This window comes from Salmo trutta, chromosome 1, assembly GCF_901001165.1.
Source record: "Salmo trutta chromosome 1, fSalTru1.1, whole genome shotgun sequence".
Classification (NCBI taxonomy): domain Eukaryota; kingdom Metazoa; phylum Chordata; class Actinopteri; order Salmoniformes; family Salmonidae; genus Salmo; species Salmo trutta.
Genome location: NC_042957.1, coordinates 13,945,686 through 13,959,523, shown reverse-complemented (window position 1 = coordinate 13,959,523; position 13,838 = coordinate 13,945,686). Strand labels below are relative to the sequence as shown.

General features: G+C 43.2%; 1 protein-coding gene across 2 annotated transcripts in view; it reads left to right on the top strand.

Moving 5' to 3' along the window:
• The window catches only part of tdrd6a (tudor domain containing 6a), a 30,549-nt gene that overhangs the window by 6,799 nt on the left and 9,912 nt on the right, over positions 1 to 13,838 (top strand). Inside the window, exons 2-13 of one of the 2 annotated variants that reach the window (XM_029719309.1) lie at positions 3,361 to 3,408; positions 3,644 to 9,621; positions 9,837 to 9,964; positions 10,091 to 10,171; positions 10,308 to 10,353; positions 10,488 to 10,555; positions 10,818 to 10,872; positions 11,126 to 11,208; positions 11,295 to 11,367; positions 11,473 to 11,552; positions 11,671 to 11,719; positions 11,796 to 11,872. In XM_029719309.1, the coding sequence (XP_029575169.1) occupies positions 3,726 to 9,621; positions 9,837 to 9,964; positions 10,091 to 10,171; positions 10,308 to 10,353; positions 10,488 to 10,555; positions 10,818 to 10,872; positions 11,126 to 11,208; positions 11,295 to 11,367; positions 11,473 to 11,552; positions 11,671 to 11,719; positions 11,796 to 11,872 (6,636 nt within the window). In that variant the 5' untranslated portion in view covers positions 3,361 to 3,408; positions 3,644 to 3,725. The remainder of the gene's footprint in view (positions 1 to 3,360; positions 3,409 to 3,643; positions 9,622 to 9,836; positions 9,965 to 10,090; positions 10,172 to 10,307; positions 10,354 to 10,487; positions 10,556 to 10,817; positions 10,873 to 11,125; positions 11,209 to 11,294; positions 11,368 to 11,472; positions 11,553 to 11,670; positions 11,720 to 11,795; positions 11,873 to 13,838) is intronic. The other variant, XM_029719393.1, reaches the window with a different exon arrangement.

Sequence of the window (13,838 nt, the reverse complement as noted above, 5' to 3'; positions counted from 1 at the left end):
TTAGTTGACTCCTGATACCTGGCATCTTTTAGCTTTCACCAGCACATCAATATCAGGCGTCACATCCTGAGTGGCAGCCAACTTCAGGATGTGATTCAAGTGCTTGTGCGTGAGCCTTGAGCACAGCTTTGTTTTATTTATGCTCATTACAGAGAACTTGCTCACAAAGACATGTGGTTCCAAACATGCACAACAGTTTTGCAGCGAGGGCTGTCAAGTTGGGGTAACCTGGCAAGGGATTCTGATAAAATGTGTCCAAGCCAGCTGCGGCAAATTTGCCCTTCATATCCGAGTCACACTGCAAGTCTATTATTTCAAGCTGACGGGCAGATCAGAGGGATTCACGGTGAATGGCAAAAAACGTTGAAGTCTTTCTCCAGTTCACCAAAAATCTGAAAGCGTTGCTCAAACTCCCGTAACAGTCCCGTTATTTTATCTTTGAACCGCTTCATGTCTGCCACATGTTGGGTCACGCACACATTTTTCAGACAGGAGAAGTGAGCTGCATCACCACCGGCGAGTTGCGTCTCCCACAATGTCATAATACTGCGTGACGACTTTGTTGCGCCCTTGCAGCTGTTTGTTCAAGTTATTCAGGTGCTCTGTAACATCCACCATAAATGCAAGGTCCTGCATCCATTCTGCGGAATGAAATTCTAACACTGGTTTGCCCTTTTCTTCCATGAACTGTTCAATTTCTTCTCGTAAATCAAAGAAACGCCTAAGCACAGCACCTCGGCTTAACCATCTTACCTCAGTGTGGTATGGCAGACCATAGATGTGGTCTTTCTCTCTGAGAAGGCTGTCAAACTGACGGTGATTCAGGCTTCTGGATCGGATGAAATTAACAGTTTGGATGACCACCTTCATGACGTTATCCATCTTTAATGACTTGCAACACAAAGCCTCCTGGTGCAAAATACAGTGAAAAGTCCAAAAATCACGTCCTCCATTTGCAGATTGCACTTTCTCTCTGAACTTTGTCACAACGCCTGCTTTTTTTCCCGATCATTGAGGGCGCACCATCTGTAGCCAGGCTGACAGCGCGGGACCAGTCCACTCCGACCCTGTCCAGCGCGCCGAAAATATCAGCTGCTGTCGTTGTATCTGTCATCGGCACCAACTCCACGAACTCCTCGGTGACGGTCAATGTGTCATCAACTCCGCGGATGAAAATGGCCAGTTGTGCAACATCTGTAATGTCCGTACTTTCATCAATTGCAACTGAAAACCCAATAAATGACTTTACTTTTTGCTTCAACTGGCTGTCCAAATCCACTGAAAGATCGGAAATCCTGACTGCAACTGTGTTTCTTGTCAGGCTGATATTTGCAAAAGCCTGGCGCTTTTCAGGGCACACAATCTCCGCTGCCTTCATCATGCATGTTTTTACAAATTCACCCTCACTAAATGGTTTTGAAGCCACTGCGATTTCATTAGCAATGAGGTAGCTAGCTTTCACTGCAGCGTCACTGATGTCTCGGCTGTGAGTAAACACAGACTGCTGTTTCTTCAGACCCGCCAGACCCGCGTCCACTTGTATCTTTTTTGACAGAGACATATTGGGGCAATGATGGAGCCAAAGCAAATAATGTTAGAAAGTAGAAGTCGTAATAAATATCGCGGGCAAAACAAAGTAGCTCATCCTGACTGGCTGCACTTGCTTGACCTACTTGCTCTGCTCCGGTATAAACAGTTTGCTTGCTTAACACAATTGCTATTGCGCCATCCAGTGGATGCAATTGGAACAGCAGTTTATTTTGAGAAATTGCAGCTCATTTTTATACTTTACAAAATCATCTCGCGGGCCGGATTAAACCCCTTTGCGGGCCTGATCCGGCCCGCGGGCCGGACGTTTGACACCCCTGGGCTAGATAAACTAGTAATATCATCAACCATGTGTAGTTAACTGGTGATTATGATTGATTGTTTTTTGTAAGATAAGTTTAATGCTAGCTAGCAACTTACCTTGGCTTCTTACTGCATTCGCGTAACAGGCAGGCTCCTCGTGGAGTGCAATGTTAAGCAGGTGGTTAGAGCGTTGGACTAGTTGGACTAAGATTGAATCCCCGAGCTGACAAGGTAAAAATCTGTCGTTCTGCTCCTGAACAAGTTCCGAGGCCGTCATTGAAAATAAGAATGTATTCTTAACTGACTTGCCTAGTTAAATAAAGGTGTAAAAAAATAAATAAATCGGTGTCCAAAAATACCGATTACTGATTGTTATGAAAACTTGAAATCGGCCCTAATTAATCGGCCATTCCGATTAATCGGTCGACCTCTAGTCTGAGCGGTGGTAGGCAGCAGCAGGCTCCTAAGCATTCATTCAAACTGCATTTTCCTCCATTTGCCAGCAGCTTTTTGCAATGCTTGAAGCACAGCGCTGTTTATGACTTCAAGCCTATCAACTCCTGAGATTAGGCTGGCAATACTATAGTGCCTATAAGAACATCCAATAGTCAAAGGTCTATGAAATACAAATGGTATAGAACCTAAAACTTCTTACTTGGGAATATTGAAGACTCATGTTAAAAGGAACCACCAGCTTTCATGTTCTGAGCAAGGAACTTCAACTTTAGCTTTTTTACATGGCACATATTGCACTTTTACTTTCTTCTCCAACACTGTGTTTTTGCATTATTTAAACCAAATTGAACATGTTTCATTATTTATTTGAGACTATATTGATTTTATTTATGTATTAAGTTAAAATAAGTGCATATTGTTCATTCAGTTTTGTTGTAATTGACATTATTACATATATATATATATTACAAATCGTTAGATTAATCAGTTGGTTTTTTACAACCAAATCTCTATCGTTGGTGTAAATGGCATGTTATTGAAGGGTCCAGACACGTTTTTGAGAATCTTACCCCAACCAGCGAGTCAGCTGATAGCTTAGCGATTAGAGTGTTGGGCCAGAAATTCGAATGGTCGCCAGTTTGAATCCCCGAGCCGACAAGGTGCAACATCTGTCGGTGCCCTAATTGGTTTAGGGTTGCCATTGATAATGGCAGATCCTGGCTGCGACCCCACTCTCCGAGGGTGTCTATGGGGGAGTTGGGATATGCAAAAACACATTTCCAAATCACAGATGCGTGTAATGCACACTTGTACATTTCTGAAATATGACAAATATAAGCACCCACCTTTTATCATTATAATGATAATGTTCTTATCCTGGTTGTGCAGTACAGGGGCTCTGAAAACATACAAATACGTCCTTTTAGAAACTGAAAAGCTCTCATTATAGTGATGCAGGTCTTTAGACATATGAATTTGTCATTCCGAACTTCATCCGCAAGGTTATATTCGATTTTATGCGACTCAATCTGCATTTGTTCATGTTTTTTTCAGAGCCCAGTACAGCACAACGAAGATGACGAAGTGACTCGCCGGGTTGGGGTAAGTTTCTCAAAAACAAGTTAAATCGCAAAAAAAGTCTCTGGATCCTTCCTATAAGATACCATTTACATAAAAAGTTTAGATTTGGTAAAAGGTGGGGGGAAAAAATCTACATTCTCCTTCAATGTTCCCAACGACTTATTTACTGAGTATTTTTTTATTTTATTGTTATCCAAGTTTCTCAATGGCACTGTGTCCAAAATACAGAATTTAATCTACTGACTTCTTTTCTTAGACTCATTGGACCTTGACATTTAGGACTTGGTTGGATGGACATTGATAGTTGATGGAAGACGGAATACTTTGACAACGTCAAAATGTGTTCAATCCCTGGGCTCCCAACACCAGGTTCAAACGTTTCAGTTCTCATAACAAGGGTGAACTGCAATCCCCAATGTGATATTGTGGAGTTATGGGGCAATTTTGATCAAGAGAGAACAATTGCCTATCAACGCCTGCGAAAAGACATTCAGTTTCCCAGAGAAATCTTTCGTGAGTTGGAGGGAAATCCTGGAGATGTGTGCTTGGTTCAGATATATGAAACTTGGTATAGGGTACGCATAGTCTCAAGAAATGGCTCAAGTTACAATGTGTTCCTTATTGACGAAGGGAGAATGCTTGGTGTCACCACTAGCATGTTGGCTTGGGGTCAGAAAGAGTTTTTCCACCTACCCCCTGAGGTAGAATTCTGTGTTCTCTCCAATGTGTTGCCCCTGTCACCTGAGAACAGGTGGTCACCAGTGGCCTTAGAATTTCTGAAATCCCTCTGCGGAAAGACGGTTGATGCATGTGTCCAGGACATCTTGGTGCCCCATAGAACATTCCTCCTGGATGTTCCCTGTGTATCTAGACAGATGCACGAAATGGGGTTTGCTAAGAAGCTGAGCACCGATAAGTTCAAGCTCTACGTTTCAAAGTCATTGCAGAGTGGGGCTTCAAACTCTACAGAATATCCACAGAAGTCCTCCATGAGAAATGACCCAATAGAGACCCGTGAGCAAATTGAGAAGCAGCAGCACTACATGTATCCAGAGCTGCAAACGGAAACCGTAGAGACAGTTGTTGTCACGGAGGTAACCAACCCATTGCGCGTCTTCTGTCAGTTGAAGGTGTTTTCTCAGGAGTTGAAGAAACTAACGGAGCAGATTACACAACACTATGAAGGCCGAGTGGAAACTGGCATCACCAGACCCGAAATGTTGGGTTCCCCATGTGCCTCAAGAGCAAGTGATGGAAGGTGGTATCGGTCTATGTTACAACAGGTCTTTACAGCCAATAATGTGGTTGAAGTGCTCCATGTCGACTATGGGAAGAAACAGTTTGTCCAAGCCGAGAACATCAGACCACTGGCCACAGAGTTCTTCAGAATGCCTGTTGTCACATATGTCTGCTCTCTCCACGGTGTCATCGACAAAGGCGTTGGATGGACGGCTGCCCAGATTGAATATCTGAAATCCCTACTTCTGAACAGGACTGTGATCGCCAAGTTCGAGTACCAGAGTCTGTCAGAGGGAGTCCACTACGTAACACTCTATGGGAATGAAAACACAAACATCAACAAACTGTTTGGCACAAAGGAGAGATGTTTGCTGGACTCTGAGAAGTCACATGGAGATTATGCTGTTCGCAACAACTGTGCAAGTCCTCCACATCCAGATGGAATCAAATTTGAGGAAACTGCACCACCAAGCTCTGGTGAGCCCAAGGAAATTCAGGCTAAGTATCCTGCCGAAGATCTCCCTCTGAATTCTTCACACGTGGCAGTTATACAACATGTGGAGAACCCTTCAGAATTCTGGATTCATACACAAATGTATGCAGATGCATTTAATCAAATGATGAATGATCTTGCTGATTTGTACAGCAACGCAGTCAGTGCGGGAGTCGTCGAATGTCCAAAAGTTGGCCTTTATTGTGCTGCCAGATCACAAGACAACTCTTTTTACAGGGCGACTGTGTCTGAAGTCACTGGGCACAAGGCCAGGGTCTTCTTTTTTGACTACGGAAACACAGAGATGATTGACTGGTTCAATCTCGGAGTCCTTCCTGACAAGTTTAAAGAGTTGCCAGCACTTGCACTGAAGTGTAGGCTGGCCGGTATTAGACCAAAAGAAGAGAAATGGAGCCGAAATGCTACAGACTTCTTCACAAAATCAATAGCAGACAAGATCCTGGATGTACACGTAACTGCAAAGTCTCGTGGTGCTTACATTGTTCAACTGATGGACTCATCTGCACATGGAGAGCGAGATGTCAGTAAGCTGCTTTGCAGTGCTGGCTTTGCAGAGAAGGGTGACACAAGTAAGACACCTCACAAGGCCTCTTCAAGGCCTATCATCGCCCCCACAACACAGAACCCACGTGCCATTCCTTATGTGTTCAAGGCAAGTGTTGGCCCTCAAGGATTGTCCACCAGCGATTCCACTGTCAAAGAGTCCAGAACTGCCTTCAAGGAATACCTGTTTCCAATAGGAAGTTCAGTTGAAGTCACGGTGTCTTACATTGAGAGTCCAAATGACTTTTGGTGCCAACTAGCACAAAATTCTAATCATCTAAAATGGCTCATGCAAGACATACAGCAGCACTATGCTGACACCGAGTTTGGGCAACCTGTGGAACCTGCCTGTGTTGCCCGCCACCCAGACAACGGAATGTGGTACAGAGCCCTGGTCATTCAAAAGCATGCAACACTGCACGTTGATGTGCTGTTCATAGACTATGGTCAGACAAAGACGGTCTCCCTGCAAGACTTGCGCCGCATAGATCCCAACTTCGTGCAACTAAAAGGTCAAGCTTTTCGTTGCAGCTTGTACAACCTTATCCTCCCTACTTCTCACACCACTGAATGGCCTGAAGATGCCATTAGACAGTTCCAGGACTTTGTGGACACCGCAGCATCCGACCACAGGGTCTTGAAGTGCACCATATATGCTGTCATGTACAATGCCCAGAAAGTGGTATTCAATGTGGTGGATCTGGAAACACCCTTTCAGAGTGTCTGCAACTTGATGGTTCAGAAAGGACTGGCAAACCGTGCACCTGCCAAAAAAGTCCCATCCTCCCCTTTCCGGTTGGACACCTACTACTACTCCACTCACAACATCAAAACGGGGAGTGAAGAAGAGGTCACTGTGACAAGTGTGAAAAATGTCAATCACTTCTACTGCCAGCTGAAAAGGAATGCAGATACAGTTGAAGGACTTGCAGAGACCATCAACACGCTTTGTCGCCAGTTGGAGATCACCAACTGTCCCCAAACTTTTGGAACTGTGTGCTTTGCGAAATACACGGACGGAGAGTGGTACAGAGGGCAGATCAAGTCTAGAAATCCAACAATCCTGGTTCACTTTGTGGATTATGGCGACACATTGGAAGTAAAAAAATCTGATCTGCTTCCCATTCCCATTGAGGCCAGTGAGATCATGTCTGTGCCTGTACAAGCTGTCCAGTGTGGGCTTTCTGATATCCCCGGAGAGGTTACAAGTGAGGTGAACGGCTGGTTTGAGACCAGTATGACTGACAGGAACTTCAGGGCTCTTGTGGTGGCAAAAGAACCTGGGGGCAAGTTGCTGGTGGAGCTCTATGACAGGAAAATGCAAGTGAATGCAAAGATAAAGGAGAAGTTCAACCTTGAAATGCACAGAGAAGAGCAAGTGTTACACCAGAGCAGGAGACCACATGATGGAACCAGCAGCCACACATCAGCTCTTGAGGCCAAACCTCGGTCTACAACTAAAGAGGTACAACAAAAAACAGATGAGGACACCCAAAAGTTTGAGAAACTCCCTCAAGCACCCTACAGGACATATCAAAAACAGGTACCTTTGAGGAGACCTAATGAGCGAGTTTGTTCAGAGGCTAGGAAACAACCAGAAAAAACAATTCCTCAGGCGGAAACGAAAGGCCCACAAGTGCCAAAGCCATCCCTCAGTGAACCACAAAAGGAGATTGTAGTTCCCCAAGCAAAGGTGAAACATCTTCCAAAACTCTCAGACCTGCCCTCAAAATCCATAAATCCAGGCATGGTAGCCGATGTCTTTGTCTCACATTGCAATAGTCCACAGAGTTTCTTTGTACAGTTGATCAAGGAGGAAGACGACATTTATTCCATTGTTGAAAAACTCAATGATGAACAGTCAACTGCTGCAACCATTCACACTAAGGACTTGAGTCAAGGAGACGTGGTCAGTGCAGAGTTTCCAGATGATTCGTCATGGTACCGTGCAGTTGTAAGTGAAATACTGGGAAACGAAACAGCTCTTGTTGAGTTCATAGACTTTGGAAATACAGCAACAGTTTCAGTCTCCAAGATATGTCAACTCGACAAACACTTCCTTGAAATTCCCAGGTTCAGTATTCTCTGCTTCCTAAGTGGAGTGACAGCTGTCGGAAACCAAGCAGAACTGAATCCGGAAGTTGTGTCTAACTTCAAAGAGAAAGTTGGTTTAAACGGTAACAAACGGTTAGGGTGCATGTTCATGAAACAGTCTGGATCTTTTTGGGAGGTTGGCTTAGTGCATGGCAGCAAAGCAATCACATGCAACATATCTCCCAGCAGCCCAACAGCCTCGTCTGATGTGATACCTGAGACATCAGAAAGCTCCAACCAAGAGGCCGAAGAGCCCCAACAAAGCCCTTCTGCTAGAAGTGTGCCACCAGAGATGAGCACTTTGGTCGACGTTAAGACTGCTCGTTACAGTAAGCCTGACATTTCAGAGGGACAGACTGTAGAAGTCTATGCCTCTACTATAAATGGACCTCAGTCCTTTTGGTGTCAATCTGCTGAATCGGACAAGCTTGATAAGATCACTGAAGTCGTTGCAGACGCTGGGAATGCTGTGGCATCTACGTTAATTGACACTGAAACCCTGTGCATTGGAAGCCCTTGCATTGCTCTATTTGTGGATGATGAACAGTGGTACCGTGCAGAAGTCCTAAGGAAAGATGTAGATGCCCTATCCATTCTCTTTGTGGACTATGGAAATGAGTCTACAGTCAATCTGAAAGATGTGAGGCCAATGCCAACTGTGCTCATTGACACTCCCCCACAGGCGTTCCAGTGTCAGCTTGAAGGGTTTGATTATTCACAAGGATCCTGGCATGACACTGCTGCTGACCAGTTATCAGAACTCATAAAAGACAAGCTTCTACACCTGACAGTTCTGAGAGTATCCAGTCAAAATCGGGGTGGGATCACATGTTTCCTCAAGGTGAAATGCAAGGAAGAAATTATAAATGACACTATGAAGCTGTACTGGAAGAGCTCTGTTGACAAAGAAACGTCTGAAGACGAAGACAAGTCTGATCCTTCAGGAGTTGCAATGTCAGGTGACACGCCTTCATTGGTAGGTGAATTTAAGTTGGTTGAGGAAGAGGCAGCAGTGCTCAACTCAAGACCCGAAGAGCCATATGAAAACGTCAGAGAGCACGACACAGACTATGCTTTGGCCCGTAATGAAACTCATGAGTTAGTGGATGAGGACAAATGCGCAGACATTTCTGATGAGCAACAGAGCAACTCAGTACTCACCCAAGCAACAGATGAAGGTCACGCAGAGGATGTGGATCTGATAAGTTTCCAAGTAGATGCAGACTGTTTTGATCACCTTGGCAACACAGAGTCAATTGACGATGACAAAGAGGAAGAAAAACTGTCTTACACAATTGAGATCCAAGAATCCATGACCGCCATACAGGGTCAGAGTGCAAAGACACCCAACGAAGGGAAAGTGACTAAGTCCATTCCCATCATCATCTGTGAGGAACCCAGTGATGCAGGACTCGAATGTGTCTCGGAGAGTGGAGATTCATGTGAGGCTCAAGCGGCAACCTCCCAAGGGAACAAAGACATCTTGGTTTCAAGGGCTAAAAAGGACACATTGGAAGTATACAAAGACGAAAGTGGGAGTGTATCAGTACTGGAAAAAGCCTTCAGTCTGGATGACTCAGAGTCACGTCTGTACTTCGACGAACACTTTGACCAGACTTCTCTTTCAAACATCGACCAAAGTCAAGACGACATCTATGAGGAAGTTTTCAAACTGTGTGCTGAGCCTGTCGTCGAGAGTGCAAAGTCAGAATATGCTGTCACAGAGGAGTCAGAGACCAAAGATGAGGAACTGGAGACCTTGGCTTTGGAGTTGGAGACCAAAAAAGAGGAATCTGGAATCAGAGATGAGGATGTCAACATCTCTGCTGTTGTACCTGAATCTGGTTAGTTCTACACGTTATTTACTATTTGAACTTTATATTCTTTTCCATCAAATTTGAGTACTTGTTACATTTTAAATTTGTCATTTAGCAGATACTCTTAACCAGAGCGACTTGCAGTAGAGTACATAAATTTTTTGTACTTTCTGGTACGTATTACACTGCGAGTGTTTGTTTAATATTAAAAGTTTTTTTTTTTTTTTTTTTGTCTGTTTTAGAGTTTGGTAAACTTCAGAGAGTTGAGCCGACTGTTCCAGTTGGGTCATCATCCTGTGTCGTTTGGTCCTCTGCTAAGAAGAGTTGGTGTAAAGCAACGATTTTGAAGATCTTTGAGGACTCCATAAAGGTAAGCAAGCTCCTCCACACCCTGTGTTTAAAAACGACCAACTGATGTGTGAGACGTATCACTGCATATATTTGTATCTGAAATATAACCCTGAGCTGTTATCTAAATACATTTTTTAAACGCTAGGTTCTGCTGCTGGATCACGACACTGAAATGATAGTAGACCCACACAATATATTTGAGCCGTTGTCTGCAGAACCAGAAGAGGTTTGTAACAAGGAATGTTTCTTCTTCCAGCTTCACATGACAAAGATTTCCTATAGAGATAATGGCCTTTATAATTTACTTCATTGTGATGTTTGTTAATCTGAGCATCATATGTTTACACTTTGAACTTGACCAGAGCGATGACTTCGATACAGCGTCGTCGAATGCTGGGTCAGAACGTGGTAAGCGTGTGTCAGATCTCTTAAAGACGCAGTGTTTTGATATGACTCAAAGGATTAATCTTCATACAGAACACAGTGACATGAAAGTGTCCTGCACTATTTTGGAGTCTTATCCCAGGTTTGCTAACATACAGATCATGAAGACACAGATGACAGTGACAGCACTGTTGCAGGAGATGACCTGAGCAAGGCTTCCTCAGAGGTAGGTGTAATTGTAATCTTTTTGTATCGATTCTATGCATCTTCTCTGTTTTTAAAATGGAGCCATTGTAAAATGTATTTTATAGGGCTTTCTGGTGGATCTCGACACTGAGATTGTAGATTCCTGCAAAAACGTTGTTGTAGTGTGCAAAACTAGAGCGTGTTTTGTAACAAGATGTTAATACATTGGTTTTCCCATTTTTCCTCCACATGAGAATGATTTCCTGTTACTCACAATTAAACTCCAGCATGCTCTATCGCAGGTCCAGGATGACTCTACTCTAGCTGATGTGTGTGCACCATTAGATGAATCTAGTGGTGAGTGGTATTTCATAATTCTGTAGATGGTAGATTAAAACCTAACGTAGTACATGACACATCAGCAAAGAGTGTGATGTTGATTCTCAGTCTTAATTTATGCCGGTGTACTGAAGACACATGGAAGTTGGACATCGCTATTCATCTATACCTTGCGAGAGCCCATTTTGACAACTTTGATCATTTGACAGGTTTAGCTAAATGCAAACAACCAAAATAGTACTGTTTCTGAACATGATCAATGCCCTTGCAGACGTGCTTTCAGAACAGCTAGTTGATATTGAACCAGCAACTGATGTAGAAGTTGTATCCAGTGTTCCCACACAGGATAATAAGGTAAGAGGTTGGTTATAATAAGTGACATTCACATTGTCATCATAAAACGGAACTATGAATACTCTTAATATTTGGTTACATTTTAGAATGATGACATGCTTGAGGAAGACCCCTCATGTCTTAGAGAAGTGACTTCATGTCTCATTGGAGACTGTTTAGGTATGTGATCACATCTGATTTGATTGGTGTCAGACAAATCCATACATGGACAAAGGCACTCTTGTTTTGTTGATTTTAAATTATGAACGTAAATATCTTTTACAGTTACATCCACAGATGATGGTGCTGAGATTAAGAAAGAAACCTATGCAGATGGTATATCAAGTGCTACCCCGCAGGAAAGGGTAAGCATATTTGGAGTGGTACAGTAGAGAGGAGTTGTTGCATTGTTTTTTTTTGTTTTTTTACCTTTATTTAACCAGGTAGGCATTGGGACGCTTATGATATTCTGTTCATTTTTAGGATGACCTTCGAGGGGAATCAAAGTCTAGTCCTGATGAAGACTGTTTAGGTTTGATGACATTTTGTGGATTCAGGCTGTAGTATTTCTGTGTAGTTATTGATGCCAATGTAAATGCCTTTTGTAGTGTCCACAGAACAGAGAACTGATGCTCAAGAGGCAACCGTTGTGGAGGTTACATCCAGTGCTCCCACACAGGACAAGGTAACAACTCTTCAAATAGAATTCTATTCGTGATGTACACAGTCTATAAAAGGTCCAGTGAAATGTTTGTGTGCTAGTGCCCTTATCATTGCAGTAGAAGTTTTTTTATATATATATATATATGGGATGTTTCTTTTTCAGGACCCTGTCTTTCAAAGATCATTTGTAAAAATCCAAATAACTAAACAGATCTTCATTTGTAAAGGGTTTAAACACTGTTTCCCATGCTTGTTCAATGAACCATAAATAATGAATGAACATCAACCTGTGGAACGGTCATTAAGACACTAACGGCTTACAGACGGTAGGCAATTAAGGTCACAGTTATGAACACTTAGGACACTAAAGAGGCCGTTCTACTGACTCTGAAAAACACCAAAAGAAAGATTCCCAGGGTACCTGCTCATCTGTGTGAACGTGCCTTAGGCATGCTGCAAGGAGGCATGAGGACTGCAGATGTGGCCAGGGCAATAAATTGCAATGTCCGTACTGTGCGACGCCTAAGACATCGCTACAGGGAGACAGGATGGACAGCTGATCGTCCTCGCAGTGGCAGACCATGTGTAACAACACCTGCACAGGATAAGATGCGTCATCAGAGCGCGCAACAGAACATTGTACTGTCCACGCTCAGTTTGTTGTTTTATTAATTTTTTTTCACTAAATCAATTTTAATCAGAACTAAAGTTTTGTCACTAAGGATTCCACGACGTGGTTAGCCTTCACGGCTGGGACTGCAAGTTTGTGTTCCATTTTTTTTGCGTGGATTCTGCGAGTGCTAGCTCGCTGTACTACAGACGCCTGTCATCGTCGTGAGAAAGACTCATTGTTATCTTTTCGGAAAACAACTGGTTGCAGTGTAGAGCCTATCTGGATTCCAAGGAGAGCCTGAGGGAAATTGATGAGTACCAACAGTTTTACGCTATGGAGGAACAACATACTCCATCATGGAAAGATTCAACTACCTCACAAAAGAACTTTAACATGAAAAATAAATGATTTATCTACTGACACGGACGATTTACTTACCGTCAATATAGAGGCTCGTGCTCTGGCTAGAATCCATGCAACACTGGAAAAGTTTTGTGAGGATGTAGCAGGGCTGAGGGGGAGTTTGGAGTTTAGCCAGAGTGAAATTCTCACGCTCCAAGGAGAGAACAAGGCACTGACAGCCAAGGTAAAAATCCACGGTTCCAACATGGATTGTCTACTCAGGGAAAATGTGGTGATGGAGTCGCTACTAGACATACAAAGTCGTAGCATGCGTGAATCTATTTTCTTTCTGGGATTCCTGAGGCATGAGGACTAATCCAGAGGGCGCGATCAGAGAATTAATGCAATCCGCCTTGAAACTTCCAATCGAGACTGCAAGCAAGGTGGCTTTCCACCGAGTCCCTGACCGATAATTGCAAAATTTGAACACAACCAACAAAAGGAGCTGATCAAAAGCAGGGGAAGAGAGCTTAAAGGGACCAAATTTGGTCTCAATGACCAATTTCCAAGGGAGATAAACAAATGTCGTAAGAGACTGTATCCGGTACAAAGGCAACAAAGGGAGAAGGGTAAGCCTGCCTTTCTCATTGTGGACAAACTCTTTTATAGATGGACAGCTATTCCGAGACGGCTCCATAACACCATGGCTGTACTAAATTCTACAGGGACTTCAGGTTGCGAAAAAAAGAAAGTATTGGAACTGTAAAAATATCTGAACACTATGAAGTGGATATGAACACACACGTACTCAATTACATGCTCGCTTACACACACACACCTGATCTCTCTCTCTCTCTTCTCACTTGCTTTTCTCTACTCTCCCTCTCTCTATTGTCGAACTGTTTTATAATTGAATGTGTTTTGTTTGTCTATTTGTCTACAAGTTTATATATGTTTACAACAAGCAAGGGGAAGATATCAGAATAGGGGCATTGAGGAATAATAACATTGTACGGAATATATTTGTACTGTA